Source organism: Metopolophium dirhodum, chromosome 1 (genome assembly GCF_019925205.1).
Source record: "Metopolophium dirhodum isolate CAU chromosome 1, ASM1992520v1, whole genome shotgun sequence".
Taxonomy (NCBI): Eukaryota; Metazoa; Arthropoda; class Insecta; order Hemiptera; family Aphididae; genus Metopolophium; species Metopolophium dirhodum.
In genome coordinates this window covers 129610172-129636679 of record NC_083560.1, presented here as the reverse complement: position 1 = coordinate 129636679, position 26508 = coordinate 129610172, and the positions used below count along the sequence as shown (strand labels likewise).

At 26.9% G+C, this 26508-nt stretch overlaps 2 protein-coding genes and 1 pseudogene across 2 annotated transcripts; all 3 read left to right on the top strand.

Annotated features, from left to right (window-relative positions):
* Positions 1-1592: 1592 nt before the first annotated feature.
* On the top strand, positions 1593-6711 carry LOC132936451 (uncharacterized). The gene is made up of 9 exons (XM_061003181.1): positions 1593-1857; positions 1944-2024; positions 2088-2382; positions 4274-4586; positions 4674-4773; positions 4897-5246; positions 5310-5568; positions 5726-5893; positions 6000-6711. Exons 1-9 carry the CDS (start codon positions 1798-1800, stop codon positions 6525-6527), a joined length of 2154 nt encoding a protein of 717 aa, XP_060859164.1. The 5' UTR covers positions 1593-1797; the 3' UTR covers positions 6528-6711.
* A 2834-nt stretch (positions 6712-9545) lies between these two features.
* On the top strand, positions 9546-16846 carry LOC132936557 (cytoplasmic dynein 1 light intermediate chain 2-like). The gene is made up of 10 exons (XM_061003297.1): positions 9546-9771; positions 10025-10098; positions 10170-10286; positions 10410-10640; positions 12735-12862; positions 14351-14580; positions 14745-14856; positions 14925-15134; positions 15206-15323; positions 15403-16846. Exons 1-10 carry the CDS (start codon positions 9749-9751, stop codon positions 15597-15599), a joined length of 1440 nt encoding a protein of 479 aa, XP_060859280.1. The 5' UTR covers positions 9546-9748; the 3' UTR covers positions 15600-16846.
* Positions 16847-20208: 3362 nt separating this feature from the next.
* Positions 20209-22966, top strand: LOC132933970 (uncharacterized; annotated as a pseudogene).
* Positions 22967-26508: the final 3542 nt, after the last annotated feature.

Genomic DNA, 26508 nt, shown 5'->3' with positions numbered 1-26508 from the left:
ATATCAATTAAGTACTTTATTCACAATAATGTCATCAAATATACTTAGTAATATTATAATTTATTGCAGTGGTTCCCAACTCAACACTAGGCATGGACCACTTTTATATATTTTTCACCGTCACGGACCACGACCTGATTTCTATCCCCTCTCCCTCTTTATATCCCTTATTTTTTTATTCTTTTATAGTTTATAGGTACAAAATAAAATCAGAAAGTTTATGTTGTGGAAAAATATTCTAACTTATTTATTTAAACATTTAATTTAATAAAAAAAGGTGATACAAATTCAAATGTTAAATTTAAATTTCTTCATTCGCCGACAACTTGAGATAAGTCCACTACGGACCACCGAGGCTGACCGATCGTCTTCGCTCAGAATCGTTTTTCTTATACAAAGATATTATATCATTGAATTCAAATTAAATACAATCCTATACAGTGACCCACTTGTAACTTACTGTACAGCAGAGATACATCCACTTACCCGCTTTTTAGGTTTTTTCTTATGTAGGTAGGTATAATATTATGTCGATCACAATCATTTTGTAGTTAAAATGTATCACATTTTCAATCTGGATAGCGTAGGCTTGAAAATTCTGTTCAAGGTTCCTTGTAAATTCAGAAAAATTATAGTTTTTACTGTTATTTATTTAGTAAATTATTATAACTAATACCTATATGGCTATATACCTACTATATGTAAGTATAAGTACGTAACTAAATTTTCATTATTTTTAGATTAATACACTTTATTCCACGAATCTATTCACAACGTTAGTTAATATATAATGAAAAGTTATGCCTATATTGATGTTGGAAATAGGCGGAAACTTGGTATAACTTTATAGCTACCTAATGCCTAATTATGGTGGGTTAATGTTACAACTTATAATATTTCAGTCAAAACATTTACCACTTTTGCTAGGTACTTAATAAAAAATATTCCAATTTTTTTTACATGGATAAAAATGGAAAATATTAAAATTATTTATTCAATCGTTATACGAAGGCTTCGAACTTTCCAATTTCCGCCTAGCAGTAAGATATATTTTAGTATTTGGGCACTGGGTGAGTATTTTTTATTGAGTGGGTAGAAAAACTATATTTTGCCCTTATACTAAAATAGTTCACCATATTAACTATTATTTAAGAATTACGGCTTACGTTTAAGATTCATAAACCATACCTAATGTTCAACGGTCCTTTTAAAGTTTTAAACCTATCTACCTTTAATTGAACCACCATATATAGCAACATCTACATAATGTACGCAAAACAAATAGATAAACGAAACATTTGTAGATTTGCAGTTTATTTAAAATTTAAAATATATAATAATATATAGTACCTAATATTATAGTAGGTAATTATATAATATTATAGTCATATCCACGGCTGTGGTCATAGGTACACTCATACCTACGAGTCATGAGCGGGCAATTTTATCATGACAAAATAGAATCTATTATAGATCTATTTCGTCATGAATTTATTATGCGTTTATCATAATAGAGATTGTGAATTTTACAGATATTTTGATGTTATCATTCAATGCCTTTAGTGATAAGAACATATCGCGCCAATTCATTATCGATATTCAAGAATTTCGTTCAGTTTACTCTATAAAGTTTACAGTCGTAAAAACGTAGTGTTGTACTAATGTATATTATTTTATGAAATGATTTATGTTTTAGGCAATTAATCTTGACGCATATTATAATACATGTTATAAACAGTTTTCTATTAATCTACTAATATCTATTATAATATCATTAGCGAGTACCAAGGAAAAGTAATGGACGACAGTACTGAAGAAATGTTTTTAGACGATTATTGTTACACAGATCTGATAAAAGTATTAAGACCATTAGCTATCTAATTATGAATAAATAATAAGTGTTTCACCAAATGTTTTAATTGTATTTATTTAACTGATTATAGAAATTGAACGACATAAAACAAATTGTTAGTGATTCAAACTATGAAGGAAGTAAAGAATCCTCCGTACATACATTATTGCAGGTACTGTAATATCTTAATCATTTCTATGAACAATTAAACATAAAAAATTTGAATGATTTCCAGGGTTGCATTGAAATACTGAACACTGGGAAAAACTCTTTGGAATGTATCCAGGATCGATCTTGTGAATCAAGCAGTATAGTTAGTGGATTCTTATCATATGAAAAAGGCATAATTGCTTCATTTAAACATTGTTCAGAGAGCAGTCTGATTTATGGCAATTTAATTATGAATGTAAAGAAATTGCTCACCGAATTATTCAAAAAAGCGTCTGAAATACAAATATTATTTTTCAGTATCTTAGAAAAAGTGAAATTTGATTTCTCGTTGAATGGAGATTTAAGCTTATTGCTAAGAGGTAAAATAATAATATTATATTGGTACTTATCAGTTATTATGACTACTTATACACTTTTCTGGTAGACTCAATTTTTTTTATCGCAATTACAGACTATCACAGGTTAACAGTGTGTGTTATGTTATTTTAAGTGGATGTCAGCTCAATATCTGTTTTCTATCTCATACCCGCACATAACATAGACAAGGCATATTCACCTAAATAATTTTTTTTATGGTTTGACATTGATTTTATATTTTATCGTGGTTTTACTTTATATTCGAATTGTTATAAAACATTTTTTTGTAAATTTAAATGGATATTAAATTATTTGAGACGCAAATTAGACAAATTGGTATGTCAAACCCTCAAAAATATGGTTATCTATAATTTTGTAATTGTTGATTTTATTCTAAGATTACTCAAAAACATGGAGAAAATGATTTTGTGATCGTGTCTTGTCCATGATGGTCGTGAGCTAGAGAGAGAAAACAAATAATGTGTTTAAATTATCTTAGAACAATTTTGTAACTTACAAGACAAATTAATAATGTTATAATGTTGTTTGCACAACAAAACTTACAGCGTAAAGCATATGGTTTTAAAATGGTTTGTTGTCTGTTGTACATTGTTTTTATATGCTTCACCAGTGGCGCAACTAGGGCTGAAATGTTGGGGGGCTGTAGCCCCCACCTGACATTACATGAAAAGTAACCCGTGGGGGTGATGCCCCCACACCCCAATATATGTTCACTTAAAAATATAAAAAAAATCATACGAACAAAATCAATTATTTAATTATACCTACCTTATTTTTTAATATTTATATTATAATTTTCAAACATTAACAATAATATTTTTTGATTAATACCTTTATATTATACATTATAATATATCCCCGAAGTATAATATTACGTTTCCTAATAATATTTTAATGATGTGTAAAAAATAATAATTATTATTAGAAGTAGATTTTATAAGTTTTACTTAATATAGGTAGATACAATATTTAAAAGATTATAAAATAAAATGATCGATACATCAAATAAATTAAATTATTATTAAACAAATAGTTAATGAATGTAAGTACCTAATCAGTAATCTTTTAAAAGAAATATTAACATAGTATGTTGTTTCACATTGTGATATAAAACAAAACAATATTATTGTTATTTTTTGAATATTATTTATTGTATATTAATTTTTTTGATGAAAAGTATATCTATATTATATAAGTATAATAAAATATTTTTAATTAAATATTAATAATGTAATAATTACACTAATTATGTTTTAAAAATGGCATGTGGTTGTCAGTAATATTGTAGCCTGGGAGTTATTTTTCCTAGGGTCAGGGATTTTTATTATATTTTTATTATATCATACCGACATAAATTGTTTCCTTAAAACAAATACAAGCATACAGCTTATGATACTTACCATATTTATCAGAGGCAATAAAAATAATAAGGTACATTTTTTTACCAAAAAAAAAAAAATAAGAAATGCAGTTTAATTTTTAAAGATTTGTTAATATTTTAGGAAAGAATTGAATAATTTATTTTGAGGGGCTAAGCCCCCCCCCCCCCTAGTTGCGCTTATGTGCTTGACGCTGGAAGGCAGACCTACTATTGTATTATTTTGTCTTGTAGATTACAATATTTTCTAAAAATAATAGAAGGCAGTGTTAATCTGTGGTAGTCGCAATAACATGCTGAATTGAGTAATGAGTTTACTGAAAAATTACATGTTTGGAGGGTTGTAAACTGATAAATACCGATATGTTTCATGTTGATAACACATGGTTGAATACAAATATATAGGTATATTATAAAAAAATAATAAATAATATTAATATACCTATTATTATACAAAGATGAAAATAGGCATTTGAATATTTGTGTGTATACAGTGTTGCAGAACATTTGGTATGGTGCTGAATCAGTACATAATATTAGTAACAAAATTATGGCTACTCATTGGAAAGCATATATTACTATGTTAAAGAAGTATGCTGCAGAATTAAAAGATAATATCATCAATGATGAACAAATTAATTTTATATGCTCAGAAATTAAGAAAACAATCTCATCTTTCCACTACAATGATGAAGCCTCATTGAAATTATCAATGTATATGATGAGTGTTTTAGTTAAGCTTTGCTCGTACGGTTGTGTATCAAAATCTCATAACATATTATTAGAGTTTATTTTATTCTTAAATAGGTATGAATATTATATAATAATATCCTTATAATCAAATATAATTTGTGTTATTTTACGCATAGTGATTTTTTACATTTATCATTCTAGCTACTGGTTATCTGACACTCAAGATGCTGTTGCCGTCAAAAATAGATTATCACAATTTGTTGATCAGTTAGTGTTGTTATTAGATGATACATTTTTGGAGGTAATTTAAAATACTCTTCATGTACCTATTTATAATTAACAAAAAAATAGTTAAGAAGCCTAAATGAAAAACTAAACTTTAAACTTATAAATAATTATGAGTTCTAATTTTGCAATATTTTAGACATTTCAGTCAAGCTGTAAAGAAATAATTAATAGCAACTCTTCAAGTCGAAAGATGTCTGCCATGTACATTGCAATGTTGCTTATAAAACGTCTAACAAAAACTCCCTGTGATCAACAAGCTCATCAGATTATTTGCATTGTTTTTAATTTGATAAGATCTGCGGAATCTATAATGTGTTGTTACAATACAGATATCTACGAAGATCTACTGATTAATTTAACGTCAGTAATACTAGTGTCTGATTACAGTTTGTTTGAAAATGTTGAGAACATTTTAATTCAAAATATTCTCAATACTGAGTATTGGCCAGCCATGTTTAGTACTGATTTATGGATAATTATTATGAGGTTTGATTTTCTTTATTTCTTTTTCTCAAAAATAATTACAAGTAAATTCCAATTTTGTTTTAGATATTTGTCACCAGATTTACGTATCTTACAATTTTCAAAATTAGCTAGACTTTTTGAAGCATTGATTGTTTTTCCATGTTTTACTCAATGTCCGCAGCATATTTATCTTGAAATGTTATTGAAAAGACATTTCTCATTAATAACAAATAAAAATCAATTAGTGAGTTGTTGTCCTCAACTAAAATTACCAAGTCTGAAATCTACTATTGGAATACTTCATGTTTCAACACTTTCAGAATACAATCAATTATCAGAAATGGTACTTAAAACTTATTTTTTTTGCTGCTTCAAAGTTTCTTCTTTTTTTAATTTGTATTCAAATTTACAGTAACTGTCTATGTTTAGTTAAATATAGCATGTTCATGGAATCAAATAAATCATATTATAATAATAGCATGCTATTTTCTTTTATATAGATAAAGATCATAAGTATATTACCAGAGCAAATGAATTTTGAACACTTAAATGAGGATATAATACATTTATGGAGTTGTATTAAAGACGAGTACCCACCAGAATTCCTATGTGCATTAGTTGAAGTCAGTATTCGTTCTGAAAAATTATTGAAAATAATTATTCCAAAGGTACAACAATATTAAATTAAATTATAATATAAAAGATTACATTAATTAACAAATTGTAGTACCATTCTATCAAATATTGTTTATGCTTATTATTGTTGAATTTTAGACTACTAAAATACTGAGTAGCTGGGCTAATGATGATACTACAGAAATGAAGCGATGTAGACTACGGTTGATTCAATCAATATTATTGCATATGCCAAGGTTTCATGTGGAACTAGTTATGGACATTTTTCTTCGGTACTTGTTTGATCATCATCCATTAGTACGACAATGGACAGTTGAAACTATAGTGTATATTTCCAGTGTTACTGAAAGTCAAAATAACTTAATTTATATGCTCTTTAAACAACCTAAAGTTCGAATTATTATAACAGATTATTTGGAAATGAAAATCAGTCATACTTATAATCATAATGATTTGATACAATATTTTGAACAATTGTCCCTTTGTGGAAAATTTCAACACATGTGTTCATATAATGGTAAATTAGGTAAAGTATTGGATACATTGAAAAAAGATATTGACTGTTTGAATGATATTGTAAGTAAAACTCAATTAACGGCAGATGAGCTGGGAAGATTAAAAGAATATTCATATCTTTTAAATAATATTTGTGACACAATGAAATAAAATATTGAAAATGTTTAATGTTTTAAACAGAATGGTAATTCAAATCAGTATATAGAATGATATTTTAATTGTATATTGTAATTTTATTCATTTTTAATACATTTTACATTTATTAATGTTTTTCTAGAGTTGTAATGAGTTTGTAAAAACATAAATCAATTAAAAATATATTTACTAAAATAAATTCCTTCATTTGTGACAATTAATATTTAAAAAAAAATTTTAAATTCTAATTTTACCTATGATTCCTTTCCAATATCAAATTAAACTGAAGTAAGTTTTAATCGAATATGAGTACATTGTACATCAAATTTTTGAAAATGTTTATACTTATAATATGTAAATTAGATAATAGAATATCATAATGACTAGGTTCTACTATTGTAGAGACAAAAGAACAAAAACATTTTTCAGATAATATAAACATTTAAGATTTTATTTTAGTAGCTTAAGGTAATAAAAGTATTTATTATGGTACCATTAACAGCTATTTTTCAGGGACGGCTAAATGTAGTCTTATCTATGTGTAAATTCTACTATCACCGTCCCTGTAGCATTAGAAATACTAAAATATACATATTATCCAAAAAATTAACAATAATAAAAAAAAAGTATCACTTTGTAATTTTGTAAGACTTCCAATTTACAATAAATTATATTTTAACAAACAAAATTAAAATAAATGAAACATAATATTAAAATATTGTAGAGTGGTAAGTGAAAAATGTAATATTTTATCAACACCTTTTGTTGTAAATTTATTTAGACACCTAATTATGGTAACCTTGTATTTTTTAATGAAATAGTGAAATATTATGTTAAGGATTTGATAATAATTAATATTATAGTGATGTGTCCAAAGTATCCAAAATGTTGAGTTTGAGGCGGTCTGCAGTGTTTTAACAGGACATGCAATTTTCTTGAAATATATAGTACAAATTATTAATTAATTAATTTAGTTTACTAATAAATTTATTTCCTTAAAGATGTAGGCATTCACTATCTTTTTGTAATTTAATAGAGAACAAGTATATTAAATAACCTGGTACTTTTAAATTAAAATATTAATTTGTCAATATGTTTACATTTTGTGTAGTATTTCTTTTCTATTTTTAACATTTCCCAATCCGGTTTAGATAAGTTACTTAGTTACTCATAGGTGCCAGGTGGTAAGAAATTAGTTTTCAAATAAAAAATGAAAAATAAACAATATTAAAGATGTTCTTACTATCATTGATAGAAAACTATTAAGTGTACATAAAGCGATTGATAAATGAATAGTGAAAATGTACATTAATATATTAATTTTTAAAGATTTAATATCAATAATTTAATATATTATTAATTTAAGTTGATCAATAGACTTTGTTTCAATAAAATTAGTTCCTACTTATATTCATTTTTCTTGATTTTAAATATCTGGAATTTAATCAAAATATACCTATTAAGAAATAATTTGTCCAAAAATTAATGTCCGTGAAATGTACGTTTGTGTATGTAGAGTGTAGACGGGTAATACGTAAGAAGTGTAATAAAAACATAAAATCATAGTCAACGTTTTAAATTTAGATTATTTGTAAATACCGTAGCGGTGTCGATAACACCCGTTTGTACAGAAATTCGGCGAAAACGCATTGCTGGACACATTTGCAGTGTGACAAAATATATTACTTAGAATACTCTATGTTTCTATGGACAAACCCCAATCCACTATTGCCACTGTTATAATTTTATCATTGATACTGATAGTAAATATATAAATATATAATTCTATTTATACTAGTGAGTAGTGACCAATGTTTTCGAATTGCTATTTGCTTGTATCGTTTACATATACACAAAAAAAAATAGATTGGCTTCAGCACCCCCCAGTTTTTTCATTGAAATTGCGCTCCTGCTCGTATTATTTACATGTTTTGCTATATTGCTACCTAAACATACTGCGTCAGAATTTCAAAACTAACCTATTATACTAACTAATTAACTAACATATTATATAAAAAATAATAATTATTAGTGACCTCAAAATATGTAGAAAAAAATGTAATCCTAGACCATAGTAAATTATTAGCCTTATTTAGCTACCTTGCAATTCTTTTGGGGACTGTTATGTGCCGCCCTGTCAGGAATCCAAAAGATGATTATTTGAAATAAGTCGTAGTCAATTTGAATAGTAAAATGAAATAGTTGTAATATAATTCATGTAGTAATCGTATAAAAGTGTATGTGGCTGAGTATGGCGTGAAGTAGCTCTGGTCTTGGCGGCTATGGTACATCTGAATATGCCGTGTTCCTAGCCCTCCTATACACGATGTCAGCTACTTCGATATGTTCGGCACGTGGATTTTGCAGGTGTCTTTGGGTGAGGTCATTGGAAAGTTGTTGTTGCTGCGGATATGCGCTTCTAGAGCTAATTTGTTTCTAGTCGACGAATACTAGAAGGTTGTTTGGCTTGCGATTCGCGAATAATATGGATTTAATTATTCATAGTTTTATTTAATTAACTGTCATGGCAGTTGCCAATGATATGACAATAGTTGATTGTATTATACTATTATGTAGAATTTACAAACTCCTAAATACCCAAATAAACCTCTAACTTAGGAACTTAGACAATTTTTTGCGCATGTTATGTTGTACCTAGAACTCATAGTATAAGAAATATTCCTTATACTATGGAGGAACTGATTTGCTTCCAGAAATCAGAATCCAGGTTCAATACTTGTGTTGAGTACACAATACATAATACACTTATACAGTTATACACATTTAGTATTTACTACATAAATACACAAATACACAATAATAATTAATACGTACAGTTAAACATGACAATTAATATTTAAATGTTTATTTAATTTGTCATGCAGTTACAGTGAGTGAGCGATCAGCCTCAGTGATTGAGTGATAACAGTATTATCACTGTTTCGATTTTCGACGTATTCTTATCACTTCTTGTAGTATGATAAATGTTATCATAATCACATTAACATTATCACTGCAAAACAACGAAAAAAATCTACCAAGTTGTTAATTTATTTAGTACATAATGACAAAACAGTTTTTTTTAATTTGTAAGACTAAAATATTTTTCTATTATATTGACTGAAGTTACATTTTTATCGTGTTAATTAGGCAATTAGTGTAAGTTTAAATTTTGTGAGCTGGCAGTAGTTTGCTGTTGAAACAACTGAGTCAAGTGTAAGATTTCTTTCTGTAAAATGCAAGAAGAAGAAAACTTATGGTGAGTGATCAATTATACCATTATGTTGCATAAGTATGGAGTACGGCTATACTAAGCATATGATGTCAACAATAAAACACTAATGCTTGGTTTTAAAAACGTCTGTTTGAGTTTGAAAATCATTTAATCATGAATAATATCAATTTTTTCCATTCCATTCATCTTAATGAACGGTTGATCTTTTTTAACTGTTATACATCCTCACAACCTCACATCTACTGACTTTTAAATGCTATTCTACGTTGTGTTATAGGAATTCCATGTTGATCTCATTAAAAGAAAAGGGCGGGACCAGGTTACCAACAGACAAGTCTATGATTATAATAGGTAAATTATAATAAAATTATACACTTTTCCAGTATAGCGCATACAATTAGTTTAATATTTATATTTTCCAGGTGATAACCAATGTGGTAAAACTACTCTTGTAGCAAAGTTGCAGGGTATTGACGATTTGACAAAAGGAATTGGACTGGAATATGCGTATATTGATATTCGTGATGATTATAAAGAAGGTTAGTTAGTTATAAAGTGTTGATATGTGTTTTGATTTAACTAAATATTTAGAAATACATTCACTTAATTATATATTAGATATGTTTGATTATGAATCCAACATAAAATCACATTTTTTTTAGATCATACGAAATTGAATGTATGGGTACAAGATGGCAACCCTAAATACTCGTTTCTATTAAAATTTGCTTTGTCTGAGAAGAACTTTAAGAACACATTGATTATGTTTGTTGTTTCTATGAAAACGCCTTGGAATATAATGGATCAACTAGAAAGTTGGGCAACATTACTGCAAGACTACATTGACAATCTACCAATTCCTAGTGAAGATCTTAGAGAATATAGACAAAATTGTAAGTGTCGACTATTGAATTTACTTAAAAAAAAACAATTTTTAAGGCAACTAAATTATTACCATTGAAAATGATGAATTTTATTTATTTAATTACATCTTAGTATTATAGAGAATAATAATTACAGTTAAATTAAATTATAGCTGTATATTATAATAATATATGCTATCAGACATTATCATTGAGTATACTCAATGATATTATGTTGTTCATTTAATTTTCGACATTTCATTTGATTATACTAAAAATATTACCTATATTCACCATACTCATTTTTTATTAAAATAAATCATTGATAGACGTATTTTTTATTTTTTTATAAATCAAGTAAGACGAACTAAACAAATATTTAATATACCCAATAATAATTATAAAGTTGTTAGGTAAACTACTAAATGTAATCATAATAATATGTAGAAAAGTTAAATTAATTATATATTTGTTGGTTAAACATATTATATTATATTAATATGTTACATTATAAGGTACTTATTTTATACCATTCTACATAAAAAAAAGTATATTTTTGGTACCTATACAGTGGAATACACTTGTTATAAACTAGCTGTTGACTCAACTGCTCAGTCTATAAGGTTGCAGGTAGCACGACCGATGATGATTGGATTTGTAGAATTTGTTGAAATAATAAGTCAGATGTTGAAGAATTAGTTGAATGTATTAAACTGTCTCAGTAAATTCTGTAAGTCCAAAAGTTGACACAATGTTTACACAGTCTAGCGTGAAGGTGCTCGCATGAATATACACGTCTAATCTACAGGCTGTTTCGGGTCTGGTTTTATAGGGCCTCATGCTCTCCTACTTCCCCCTGGTCTATCGATATATCCGTGTACCTCACAGGACGTGATTCAAAATATTATCTATACATTCCCACGCCTGGCTATTCCAAGAATCATCTTTACAATATATGTTATATGCCATCCGTTAATATTTATATACTATGCATTATTGATATATATATATTATAACTTATAAGTAATAACCATACATCATATTAACATGACTATGATATATGATTGAATATATTTCTACTGTAGACTTTTTTTATATAGTTGTTCAGAAATGCGTACTATGGTTCAATTTATGTATTTTAAATATTAATTATGAGTGCTCGGCAATCTGGTCGTGGATCGCCACCCCTTTTCTTATATTATGTGAACCTGCTCGTGTATGGCTAATCCTTGATTACTTTCTTAACCTGTTTAGGTGGGCTTGCTCCTCAGAAATGTTTGTGGGGTCAAAAGTATCATTTTGCCCCTCAAAATAATCCACATTTAAAAAGTATTCTTAACAAGACTGTTAACATAAAATTATAATATTAAAATATTTTTTTCCTCAAATAACTTTATAAAAGTTTATATTTATTTTAGGTTTCTCTTGTTGAATAATATTATGTTGAGTCAACATATTATTGTTGACATATTGTCAGTGTTATCACAATAATTGCATTATTCGTGACTATTATCATCCGTGATTCCGGATTCGTGAACACGTTATTATCTTGAAATCACGATTATGACTACGGGAACGGCCCAACGAGAGGTTAATTTTTTGCCCCCCCCCCCCTAGATTTTTATCCAGTTACGCCACTGATTACAATAAACATAAAACTTTATAATTTTTGTACACGTAATTTGATTCAAAACTACCATTGAAAATAAAAAAACAAATCAGTGGATTTATTACACCTCTTATTATATTTATATATTTTTATTTCAAGAAATGACCTCTGCTTCAGTGGCTATTGGAGTAATAATATTATTTTACACATTTTAAGCTTAAACTAAATATAATATAGAAATATTAAATTCAATTGTTTTTAGATTTTATGATACAAATTTGATATAAGGTATTATGTTTTTGAGTACCTTGACTGAAGAAGATGAGTCGGTTGTTGGGACCAACATTTTGTATACCTACAAAAGCTGTGTTTACTATTTCTTATATTATTTTATTTTATTTTGATAAAAGATTATTTTTTTCGTAACATTTTAGATTTATTGTTATGTAGGTATTAGCTATTTTTTCAATACTATTTTTTCTATTTTACTAAACTTTTTTGTCTCTTATTTATAGGCATTAAAAAATGGAACGAATACATTGAAGAAAATATTGGTGATAAAAATGGGTATTGGGAACCATCGCTTGGAGATGGGGTACTTACAAGAAATTTAGGTTTAAATATAATTGTTGTTGTAACAATGGTATGTATATTGGTATTATTGATAATATTCTTATTTGCTTATTTTTATTAAGAGGACGTCTTACCCGCATGTATTGACTCTGTCTTAATGACGCATAACATGGTAAAATGTATACTCAGAAGAATCCATTTTACTCTTGTTATTTTAGATTCTGAGTGGAACGATGAATGTATTGATTTTACAATGATGTGTGTTTTTTTTTTTTTAAATTTTTTTATTATTTGTTGTGTCTGTCATCACCTTTACGGACAGTAAAAGTGCTTGGATTTTCTTCAACAGTATCTTTTCTGATAGGAAAGTGAATCTAGTTGGTACTTTAGGTAAAATTTTTCCTGTGGTTTTTAAACGCACCCGGAAAAACAGGAATTTTTACACAAAATCTGTTTTCGAAAAAATCGATTTTGGTTTTTGGTGCAACTCTTAAACAAATGACCGTAGGTACATGCAATTTTGACTGAATGTTTATATTAGCATTGTCTATACACCATAACATTTTCCAAATATTTTGACTTATTTTGAGCTATTTATGCACATTATCAGTTTCTATTTTTTTTTAGTTTTTTTTTCTATAAATATCAATAAAATTTTATTTGTTAGTTAAAAAAGATTAAAAATTTAATAGAAGGCTCCTAGTATATTATTTCAAAGGCAGATGAAAAAAATTAAAAAACCATAATCAAAATTATTTTTTATAAGCATCTGAAGTTCAAATATTGACAAAATACGTAAAAATGACAAAAATTTGCAAATTATATTGAGTTGGAAATTCATAAAAAAAATTTCTTTTAAACCTAAGATTTGAAAACGTTATAAAAGATTTCTCATAAGTTTGTCTACCATTATCAAAATAAAAAAAATGTCTACAAGAAGATCAAAATAAATTTTTATGAGCGTTTGAAATTCATATTTTTACAACATTTGATATTCACTCGATTTCTCATGTAACTATTTTGCTATTTTATTATTCAAAAACAAATAACTGTAGATATTTGAAAATAATTTGACTCTTTTTATGCTGTTTACGAACATTGTAAGTTTTCAATTTTTTTAGTTTTTTTTTCTATAAATATCAATAAAATTTTATTTGTTGGGTAAAACAGCGTGAAAACTTAATGCAAGGCTCCTGATATAATGTTATAATGGCAGTTGAAAAATATTTAAAATGTATAGGCACAATTTTTTTTATAAACATTTAAAGTTCAAATTTTGACAAAATTTATCTAATTTAAAATGTAATAATTATTTTTTAGTTAAAAATTTATAAAATGTTCAACTTTTATAGCTAAGGACTTGTAAGGCTATAGCACTTGTAACCTACTGTACAGCAGAGCGACATCCACTTACCCACCTTTTTTAATATTGTAAATTTACTCATTATACAATTTAAAAGTAATAATATTATCCAGTATCACATATGCATGCAGGTATGACGTTCTTTTAAAATTATTGTACAATCAATGTTAATTATTGTTTCATACATTATTATAGACTGATTACATAAGTTTTTTGGAAAAAGAAAATGACTACAAAGATGAACATTTTGATTTCATACAACAAGCAGTACGCAAATTTTGTTTACAGTATGGTGCGTCACTATTTTATACATCAGCTAAAGAAGACAAAAACTGTGATTTATTATATAAATTCCTTACACATAAGATTTATAACTTTCCATTTAAAACACCAGCATTGATTGTCGAAAAAGACGCAGTTTTCATGTAGGTTTATTTTTTATTATCAATATTGGAATTTTGAACAATTATCAAATTGTAATTTTAAAAAGTTATGAATTATTAATCAATAACATTTTATTATAATACATAAATTACGTGTTCATTTTTATAAACTTTCATAACATGGAGTGCTTGGTTGTATGTTTCAGACCAGCCGGATGGGATAGTATGAAGAAAATTAGTATTCTCTATGATAACATGCAGACCATAAGACCTGATGAATTTTATAACTCCGTTATAACAAAAGTGAATACGAGAAAGGTTGGTATTTTATGCCTTATGGCAATTCACACAAATCTTGTATTTTATTACCCATCTGTTTTTCTTAGGCTTTTGCTAAAGATCATGAAATCCAAGCAGAAGATGAACAAGTATTTTTGAACAAACAATTAGGATTACTAAACCAGAGTGCAAGCCAACAGTCACCCATTGGTATACCAAGGCAAGATTCTGTTATGAGATCACTGACAGGTGTTTCTAAGTCAGGTGATAGACGTCTGTCGTTAACCAGTCAAGGGCAAGGTTCTCCAACAAAAAAGGTTAGATAGCTCCCTAAAACTCTTGACATTTTCAATGGTTCGATTTTACATACCCAAACTATATTTTATAGATTGATCCAGTAAAATCAACTAACACGTCCACCCCAGGTGAAGGAGTGTTGGCTAACTTTTTCAATTCTTTGTTGCATAAAAAATCCAATCAAAGTCCTGTTTTGACCAAAACGACAGGTAATTACATATTTTTCTTGCTAAACCTATTGTCATATCATCATCATACAATCCAAGTTATTTTAATTGTATGTTAAAGGTGAGTTGTCTGGTTCAAAATCTTTATCCTTGGAGAAAACTGAGTATCATACAGACACAGCAGCTGAACTCGATAGATTGGCTAAACGAACATTGAACTTATCACATGAAATGTCTACTGAAACAAATTTGTCTGAAAATGGAATTGAGGAACAAATCTCTACTACTTTTGGTGAAAAATCATCGTCAGAATGTTAATTCTGGGTTGATAAATTATTTTTCCTATTTTTGTGATAATCTAATAATCATTAACGTTTTGTGCAATTTTATTTATTATTTTTTTTTTAGCTTAGAGTGAACATACAAAATATTTATTTATTTATTTTTATATTAAACCTTTAACTATTATTTTATTATTTTTACTTTAATCATACTATTGCACGGTATGAATTTTTATTTTAAAATAGTCAATAATTCTTGTATAACTTAAGCCAAACTTAGATAAAAGAGTTGTTACCAGTGCTTGAAGTTGGGGGGGGGGGATGTAGAGAGATGGCATTCCTCTACTTTTTTGTTAGATGAAGAATAGAAGAATGTTATGATGATATCAGAAAATCTGAATTGTAAGGCATCCCTCCACTTATCTTGAGCCATTTCGACCACTGGTTATTACAAAACACAACGATCCTAGGATAAGAAATGATAAGGTGCAATATTACAACAGAATTTTTTTTTTATACTTTTATTTATTTCTAAATCTCAAAATTATTTAAACTATTATACCATTATTTTATGTTTGGTTTGTTTATAATTTAAGTATATTGTTTGCTCAAATAATAAAACAAAAAACCATTAAAAACTTTTCAGTTAAACTGTGTGGTATTTATAGTGTAGGTAATAATTTACAGGCAAACTATCCAGCTAAATATAGTTACAGTTTATTTATATTGGTCTATTTTTTATATCGATGAAAATATTAATTTATATTTTATTATTTTTATAGAAATGTATAAAAGTTAAATATATCTAAAAACAAATTGCCCTATCACAACATTTTTTAAGTTTGGTTTTGTGTACATCTTTCAATCTATCATCAATCTAATATGTGCATGCACTATTAGATATTTATACACAAGTTAATTATAATATTTGAAGTATATAATACATGACCCTTGACTATAGCTTTCAATTTTAACTATTATCTGTATTCTATATGTTTGTATAGTTTTATAGTTTTATAAAATTTGTATTTTTTTTCATTTTTTAGTATTTTATTATATTTGTTATCGTGGTGAACATGCACTTTAAATTTTTATATGAAATTATTGTAATACTTTTTGTACACATTTAATAGACTATTTTATAATGAATAATGATCGAGCTAAAACAAAATATTTTATGAATAATCTAAAGCTACTTAAAATCTTATATTTATTTATTGGATTATTAATGGAATAAACCATTTGTAATAAAAAAATAAACAACTAACCATATTGATATTATAATGGTTCATATTATATTATTTTTGAATATAGCAATTATTTATTGAAAAATTATTCTTTTTGATTAGTTATATAAGTATTTAATTAGACTGTTTAAGCTTTAAGAGGATGCCGTACTAGTGTTTATTATCTCTGTTTTACACACATACTCGGTATACGTACAAGTTTCTTAATAGTTACGTCAGTTTATTTATAGCTAATATTAGTTACGTCAGTTTATTTTAGTTAATATTAGAGAACATTTTTCATATTATAGAATATGTAGAGGAGGAAATTACTGTGCTTGAGCCAAGATAATAATAAGTTATAAACACATAAATAATTTAAAATTTAAAATTAATATTACTGATTTTACAATAAACAAGTAAAAAAATGCTTAGCTTAAGTACATTATATATTATCCTCACATTTGATAGTACGTATATTTGATCTAATATTAACTATCAATAAACTATAGTGTATATTGTTTTATTATGGAAGTGTAAATTATATTGTAAACAGAGATATTTGTAAAACATTTATGTATTAAAAAAAAGGGGGAAACAAGGGTGTACAGTGAAACAGAAAAGTTCCAAATGCTCAGTTAAACATTGCGTTGTACGAATGCGTAAAATACCATTTAATGCTGTTGTATGTGCCAACTTATTAAATAATAAAAATAATAGACAGTATAATCACAGAATATAACAATTATTAAGCATCTGTCTTTAATGCCTTAATGACCATATTATTATGACTAAAGACCGGATTTATATTCTCTTAAAATACCTTAAATATGATGCTAATATTCTCGAAAAAACCTTCAGCTATTCTCATTATATTCTCTTAAAAATTTTAAAAATATGCTAAAATATGCAAAATATACAAAAAAAAGCAAAAATATGCAAAAATAATCAATAAACATCATTATATTTACTTTAATATGCATTTAAAATTTTTTTTTTTCAATTTTATATTAATAGTGAGTTAATTATTAGGTATTTAAAGTTTCGTATTCTAATGGAATATTATTGCACTTTAGTAAGAGTTGGAAATGATAAAATAAAAATTGTAAATGTTCAAAAAAATTTTTTCTGGGTACCGTAATATTAAAATTAAAAATAAATACAAATTTTTTCTCACAATTTACGAAATATTCCAAAATATGCTAAATGAGTTAAATATTCTCTAACCCATAAAATATTCTCAAATATGCAAAAAAAAACTTTTTTGTATGCATTCAGAATTGAACAAATCATCCACATTTTTTACTCTCATAAAACTGCATAGACCCAGTAACAATATGTAAAAACATATGAATCCGGTCTTTAATTATGACATTAACATCATCACGATGCCAGTGTTTCATTACAATGTTCAAATTACTTTTTCTATACTACCTATATTTAAACATATTTTGTAAATAACTGTTCTAATATATTATACAAAAGTGAATAGGCATCGTATAATCCTAGTCACTTTGGATAGTATATAGTTATGTGTGTTTCAATAATTTATATACATTTTTTCAACAGCAAAATAATATATCATATTATAAAATTTCAATAAAGTAGGTAATAATATTTACATAATGACAAAAATTTACAAGAATTAGAAATTGACTCCTTTTGTTTTGATGGAGTACTCCGGTACTCGTGGCAACTTAATTATTGAATAATAATGGATGTTTGGTATAATATAAAACTCAATTAAGTTTAAAAAAAAATTTTTGATTATACCAAATAAGTATAATGTATTATAATAGTACTTAGAACAAAATAAATCTACTTGCAATACCATCTCCCATAATCCGCACCAACGGTTATTATTACCATGAACTAAGAAGATCTTAGTTAGATCTAGTAATCTTAATAAGATCTTCTTAGTTCATGATTATTACCTAAAAAGTAAAAATATGACAAAAATCAGTAAAACAGTTTTACTTATCTTTATTCATTAATAGTAGTACTGATGGCAAACGGGCGATATGCTTTGGGAGATAATTTATTTTTTGGTGTAAGCACAGATTAGAAGAAATTTCATAATCTATTTTGACAAACGTTAACAGTACCGATTTAGTGTTGAACACATCAAGTTAATAACAATTCAATAAACAAAGGTAATAAGCATTACGTAAATAATAAATCAAAAACAGTAGAGGTGTCGCCATAGAAAAGTAAGTAAAGACTAGACTACTAGAGACAGAGAGGCACAGGCACTAGGTCCGTAGTTGGCCGCACAATGTCAAAATTTTGGCTCCAAATTTTGTCAATAATTTGTAAGTCATTTGTAAGTATTTATAAGCACGAATTTAGAATTTGTAAGTCATCTCTTCCTTAATTATTCCTAAAGGAAGTTGGTCGAAAAATTAATAAAAAAATTAAAAAATATCTTTATAGGATAAAAAATCTTATATTAATATTATATTATTTTTATATATTGATCTTATATATTTTTTAAATTTAACTTGGCTCCTTTTATTAATATTTGATTTTTTAATAAATAAAAAGTTTTATTCGACTGATTTTTTATCTTTTATAAGTTTTTTAGATTTTTATGGAAAATTAAAGGAAAATTAATAAAAAAAATCCTAGTTAAATTAAAATAATATCTAAATAGAATAAAAATTTTAAATAAAATAAAAAATCAGCTATACCTAAATAAAAATTGTTATTAAATAAAATGTAATTTCAATTTATTGTCTATTTTTTATTCAACTGGTTTTTTTATTCTATTTAGGTTTTTTAGATATACATTTTTTCTACTTTGGTTTTTTAATTTAACGAAACTTTTTTTATTGAAATTACATTTTGTTTAATATCAATTTTTATTTAGGTAGCTGATTTTTTATTTTATTAAAATTTTTTAAACCCCCCCCCCCCCCTCGAAATTTCTTCAATATGTGTTATTTTTAATCAAATATCCAAACATAAATTCAATAAAATTACAATATACAGGTTTTTGACCCCCCCCCCCCCCCCATCTTGAAAGAAATTTCTGGATATGGCCTTGCAACTGAGTATAATATAATGAGTTATGACATAAATTTCCAATCATATTGTGTACTACTGTACTTGTTACAAATATATTTATGTGTTTAGGTAATTGTAGGTAAGCATAATATAAGATTGTTTATTTATTATTCATTATTATTCTCCTAGACTCTACAGTCTACAGGCCAACTTATCAAACTTAAATAAACGATCTTATATAATATGTCGTTATATTATAACGATTCATTATTTGAATAATTAACAATGAAAATAAATCATTATACGTTATTGCTTATTGTTCAGTTTCCTCTTAGACGTTGCTGCGATTTAAATAAAATCATCTTGAATAATTCAAAATCATTACCTACTCAATCACACATTAGCTAGAAAGGTATGTTGCAATTAAAGCGAGCATTTAAAATCTATAACAGTATAAGTGCCATCAATAAAATAATCAAACATGAAATTTATTATTGTTAGGTATTTGTTAATTTTTTTTCCAACAGAATCACAAGAAGGAATAAGTCCTAAGTATAATGGTAACAAACAATCGGAAAAAAAATGGTCCGCCACAGTTTAATGGTGAGATACGATAATACAGCACTCGATGACTACGCAGGGCCAGTGTTTGTCTGCAAAAACTGTTTAAAGGTCTCCCTGAATGAAGACACCATAGGCCTGTTCAGACTTTAGTGGCCGAGGGGGCACAACAAATTTTTAAATTGTGAAACCTATTTATTTTTTAGAAATGAAAAACATTCATTTTTTATGTTACAAAATTCACAATGATAGGAGTATTTTTTAATTATGATCAAAAAGTATAATCATTGTCAAAACAATAAAAATACTTTTTTCCCATCCTTTATACAAGGTAAACAACATACAAATTGTAAAACTATTAACTAATCAGTAGGTAATATATTATATTTTGAGTATCTGACAAAATTTAAATTATTTTAACAAGTCGTAAAATGTCTAAAAACATTTTTGAAATTATAACCGGTAATTGGATAATATCAACTGATAAAACTATAATATGATCCCACATAGCATTGTATATTCTTTTCAAATGTTATGAACATACTATTTAGAATTTGTATATTTTCCATGTATATCCATCAATAGGCTAAATATATACATAGAATATAATTATTATATCAATATGTCTCGCTTGAGATGTACTATGAATATTATGCTAATAGAATCTATGAGCATATTCATTAGATATCTACAGAAAAGATTGGAAAATATTCATGGAATATAGCATTGGTATCTACACAGATATTCATTTGATATCCAAGAAGAGATAGACATTTTCATGGAATATCTGCTAAGATATTTATTAGATATCTAAGGAATAGATAATTAGATCATTAAAATATATACAATATACTGCCAGTCTTCCGCAACAATATAACTTTCATAAATATAACTAACATACCTACATAAATACAAAAATTATAACTAACCTTTATAATTTATATAGTGTAATGTAAATATGTTTTATGATATTTTCTTTATTAAATGATTGATAAAAAAATGTATTAAATTACCAATTAATAATACATAAAAAGCAATACTTATAGTTTATTATAATAATATTTTAATCTTATACAAGTAGGTACCTAATACATATTATACCAAATATCAATTTAAAAAAAAGGAATTTTAATATTTTATACAATATTATAAGTATATAACGTTTGAATTATAAAAAATGTATTATAAAATAATTAGAATTGAAACTTTCAAGTTACCTAATCATTAACAATGTATATTGTAATAATATGTTAATACTATACATTTATACTTAAATTTCAAAATAGAAAAAAAAATTATCTTTAATAAATGATCGGTAAAATATTAAATAAGTAAGATACCTAATACATATTATACCGAATATCAATAAACATTTTAATTTCATACAATATTATATATTAAGGTTTAAAAATGTATAAAAAAATAATAATTACATAGTTACCGTGAAAATTTAAATTTGCCATTAACAATACATATTAAAATAATTACATTATTTTAATTGATCGTTTAGTTATAAAAAAACATATTATTTGGTACTATTATCTTCATTAGTTGATGGGATTATTTTTTTTTTACGTTCTTTAGCCTTTGCTAACCATGTTCCAGAAATAACTTCTATTTCTTTATCTGATTGATCTTTATATTTTATTTTAACTGCACCTTCAATTACAATAATATTTTTACTACTTAATTTGTATGAAATCATGAAATTGAGCATAATGTATACATTTTGGTAACAAAATTTGAATAAAGAAATCTCAAATGTCTGTGTAACAAATAATAAAAACTACCTAATCATTCATAAAATTAAATTAAATACTGTACATTTTCAGTTTATTGATTTAATATTGAATGCCGTTTTAAAATTCCTAAGAAAAATATGTTTTGCTTTTAAATGAACATAATATTTTAATATGATAATATAATCACTAGTTAATAAATGCGTAACTAAAAAAATTACAATTAATCAAAAACTATAGGTACTGCAGGGTACACACCGCACAACTTTTTTTTTTTATCCTGGCATTTTTTTTTTGAGGCACAGTCTGCCGGGGGGGGGGGCAGTGCCCACCCGGCCCCTCCCGTAAACACGCCTATGGAAGACACTGCAAATTCACATTTGAATAGTTGTACAAAACGTAGTAAAAATGTACCAACTCAGAAAGTTTTGAAAGAACAGAAAACTCTGAAGACTATCCAGAACGCCATCACAAAAGCCACGAAAGCTCTAAAAGATCCGGACGCTCCGAAAGCTCGGCCTCGACCAATGTAAAATATTTACATCACTATAATTTGAATGGTTATTGCATATTTAAAAAATGTAATATGTTGTTTTGTTTTTATATTTTATGTTTTTAGTGTTAGCCCGGAGCCTTATATCTGCACATGTTGCAATTTCGCGTTCAAACGTAAAGTAACGATATATAATATATGATAATATATTATATAATATATTATATATGATCAACATATTAAAGATAAAAATATACAATCCTTCATGCCTGACTCTATGTCTACCTTCTCTGATGAATCTGAGTCTCCTCAAATGAGACGAAAATATGAGAAGAAGATGATAAAAATAGACCCAACTTTTTATCCTGACGATGGTTAATAGCTAAATGTGAGAATATTTTTTCAATTTTGAATTGTTTTAGAATTCATCCTAATACCTACTAAACAAAAAAAAAAAAAGTTTTACAAATATCTCTTTTCACAAATCAACAATAGTTTTGTATATTACCGATATATTCGTTAAAAAATATATAAAAATATTATGTAAAGTATTAAGTTCTCAGATATTTGTAATTATAAGAAATATAGGAGGTACCAATATAATTGTACAATAACGCAGAACATAATATAATAAATGTTCAATTTTAATACTTAATACTTTTAATACTTAAAATTGAAAATGTAAAACGATATTTTTCATAAGTAGTCCATGCTGTGACCAAAAAAAATATAAAAACATAGTTTTTTTTAATAAATGTTTTAAGTTCAAATTTGGGCCAACTTAGATGTAGTATATAAGTATATTATTATATTTTGTACATACAATGACATTTTTAAGTGTAATGTTTTTGGCAAAAATTAATTTGACCTATGTATATAACGTGCATTGCACCAGCCACACCTATTAAAAAATATTGGAATATTTATGTCAAAATTTAGCACGCAATTGACAAGAATTTGTACGACTAAATTTAGAATTTTCACGGTATTATTATTTTGAAAAAACTTTTATGTCAGTATTTAGCACATCATTTGCATGAACCCACACGATGGTCAACTGAATTGGCACGTCACTCTCTCCCTGCAAAAAAATCAATTAACTCTTTTGAATGTTGCGCCAGCCGCCCCCGATATAACGTCCGTGAAGTTAGCTCCCTATTGTTGTCCAACGAAATCCGGACTAGTGCCAATATTTAGCAACTTTTTAGCAACTACTTGCAAATTGCAACCAATATAAAAAAAAATTTACTACCTACTCCGTTACAATTAATTGTCTCATCTCCAGTGACCCCTGAAGGCTCTGTGCAATGGACAATTTTTTACGATAAAGGCAAAGTGGTATTGGCAATCTAACTGTAAACGTTTCTGAACATCCACGTAATGTGGATCCACTTTAAATGTGAGAGTCTCTTGCATCTACGTGTTGCTTTTTAGAAAGAAAATAAATTTGACAATGTTTCACAAGAGATTCAGAAATGTTACTAGCAGTCAGAAGTCCATGCACCCATTTATTCAACACACTTTCGTTTGTACTTCTCCCATGTGTAACACGCGTCCTAACGACCCAATGCAACCTAGAACTTTGAACTTTAAATGCTTATAAAAAAAATTGTGCCAATGTATTTTTAATATTTTGCAACTGCTATTGTAACAATATATCAGGAGCTTTGCATTAAATTTTCACACCTTTTTTACCCAACAAATAAAATTGTATTGATATTTATAGAAAAAAAAACTAAAAAAATTGAAAACTGACAATACTTGTAAAGAGCTCAAAAAGAGTCAAAATATTTTCAAAATTTTATCGTGTATAGAAAATGCTAACATAAACATTCAGTGAAATTTTCAAGTATCTACAGTCATACGTTTTTAAATTACAACAAAATAAGAAAATCATTACATGAGAAATCGAGTGAATATCAAATGTTGCATTGCACATATCTTGAAAAAAGGGAGATTTTGAAGTTGCATTTGAAATTAATGTTTGATTTTTTTCTAGTAAATTCGTTAAACTGCACTTTTGTGTATTCCAGTTGATAAATGTTGGATGACTGTGAAACGTTTTTCGCCATTCTCTTTGACGTTACATTTTAAACAGAACAAAACTAAGCCATCTGTAGAAAAAATACCTTTATATTCGGCAACAAATTTATTCAGCCAACTAGACGTAGTCGAGCTAATTTTCGGCATTTTTTCGGAAAAATAAAATACAAGCACTCGGATCACGACAAACACGAGGAAACAAACACGACTAATGTGTGATTCACTAAAACCTACTCAATACTTGTCCCGATAGGTCTCAGATAAGATAACGACTTCGTCAAATTACATGGATTATAAATCTATATATATAAAAATAAGTGTACATTTTGAATACATTTTATAACTCAAGATCCATCAAACCGATTTCGATAAAAATTTCAGGACATATTAAAATTGATATGTAGATGGTTTCTGTGAAGTTTTTACACTGTGGGATAAGTGGTTCCGGAGTTATGGCCTCTTAAGTGCACACCTGACGACATGGCCAAAAACAACAACAACGTCTATACAATTATTTGTATCTATATATATAACCCATAGCAACCATTAAAAAACAAAAATTTCTATCGTAAATCTCAAAATTCCTGTTTGAGCACCTACCGGGGGTGATCACTTCCCTTTTTAAATTAGCCTATGACACTCACAAAGAATGTGGCTTTGTATCGATGAAAGAATTTTCGAAATCGGTTCAGTAGTTTCGGAGTTTATCCCAAACATACAAACAAACGCTTTCATTTTATATATTAGTATAGATTAGTATAGATAAAAATGAATGTTTGTGTGTAGATTAGAGCTCTGGGAAGAAGATAGGCTAATTTAAAAAGTGTTAAATTTGTTTTTTTTTTATTCATCGGATTTTAGTATGGTTGCGTTAGGCTTTTGTATTTATTGATTATATTAGATAATCATCCGTAGGTAGAATTAAGTAAAATGACAAACTTGGTACAATTTTGATACTTTAGAGTTAAATCATACACTTACGTACAAACAGCACGGGGTCCGCGATCTACCACAGGTAGATTGCCTACCTGATAATATACTGCTGCGAATCAGAACTTTTATTCCGGGCAACAGAAGAGTTAAGATAAATTTTTAACACCATACACCATACACCGAATATTAAAAATAACGAATTGAACAAAGTTTGAGTCATAAGAATTGGTACATTTCACACAGGGTTGGACAACTCCGATTTACCATCCAAGGGCCAACCCAGTCGAATGCCGTAATATAGATTTAAAAAAAGGTGGGTTATGATTTTCACGTATAAGAACTTTACAGTTCTTTTAGTACAAAAAAACTTCAACGGCTTATATCTATGGAAACGGAAAATTAAATTTTTAGATTCTGAGCGGATTGAGCAACCTAGTGGTTTTACAATTGTTTATTTTTTTTACCCTGTATACAAAACTTCTACCAGAAGGAGTATTTCAACATATAGTACTGTATGTGTATCTTTTAGCAAATTGGATCAAGATGGTACTTTAGAGAGGTCATTTTTTGATTTTTTTCAATAGTTGTTTAATGCCACGGGAAAAGCTAACGACAAATTACAAAAAACTGCTAAAAATGGGATTTCAATTTCTAACACTTAGTTTACTATAGCAACGAATAAAAATTATAATATTAATTCAACTTTAAGGCTGTACCTAATAAAATAAATAATAACTTAATAAAAATCCAGATGGCAAATCGTCTCCGCTCAGAATCATTTTTCTTATACAATAATATTATATCATTGAATTCAAGTATAATACAATAAATTATACATTGACCCACTTGTAACCTTACTGCACAGCAGAGCGACACATCCACTTACCCGCTTTTTTAAATTTTATTCTAATTTGTTTTGTACATTTTCAAAATAGTCTATTTGTA

Bases quoted from the DNA above. Each gene is read 5' to 3' on its own strand.
- LOC132936451 (XM_061003181.1), top strand. From the start codon at position 1,798: ATGGACGACAGTACTGAAGAAATGTTTTTAGACGATTATTGTTACACA. The intron at 4,587-4,673 runs GTATGAATATTA...TTATCATTCTAG, and splicing joins TTTATTTTATTCTTAAATAG to CTACTGGTTATCTGACACTC. The intron at 5,247-5,309 runs GTTTGATTTTCT...ATTTTGTTTTAG, and splicing joins TTATGGATAATTATTATGAG to ATATTTGTCACCAGATTTAC.
- LOC132936557 (XM_061003297.1), top strand. From the start codon at position 9,749: ATGCAAGAAGAAGAAAACTTATG. The intron at 9,772-10,024 runs GTGAGTGATCAA...GTTGTGTTATAG, and splicing joins CAAGAAGAAGAAAACTTATG to GAATTCCATGTTGATCTCAT. The intron at 10,099-10,169 runs GTAAATTATAAT...TATATTTTCCAG, and splicing joins CAAGTCTATGATTATAATAG to GTGATAACCAATGTGGTAAA.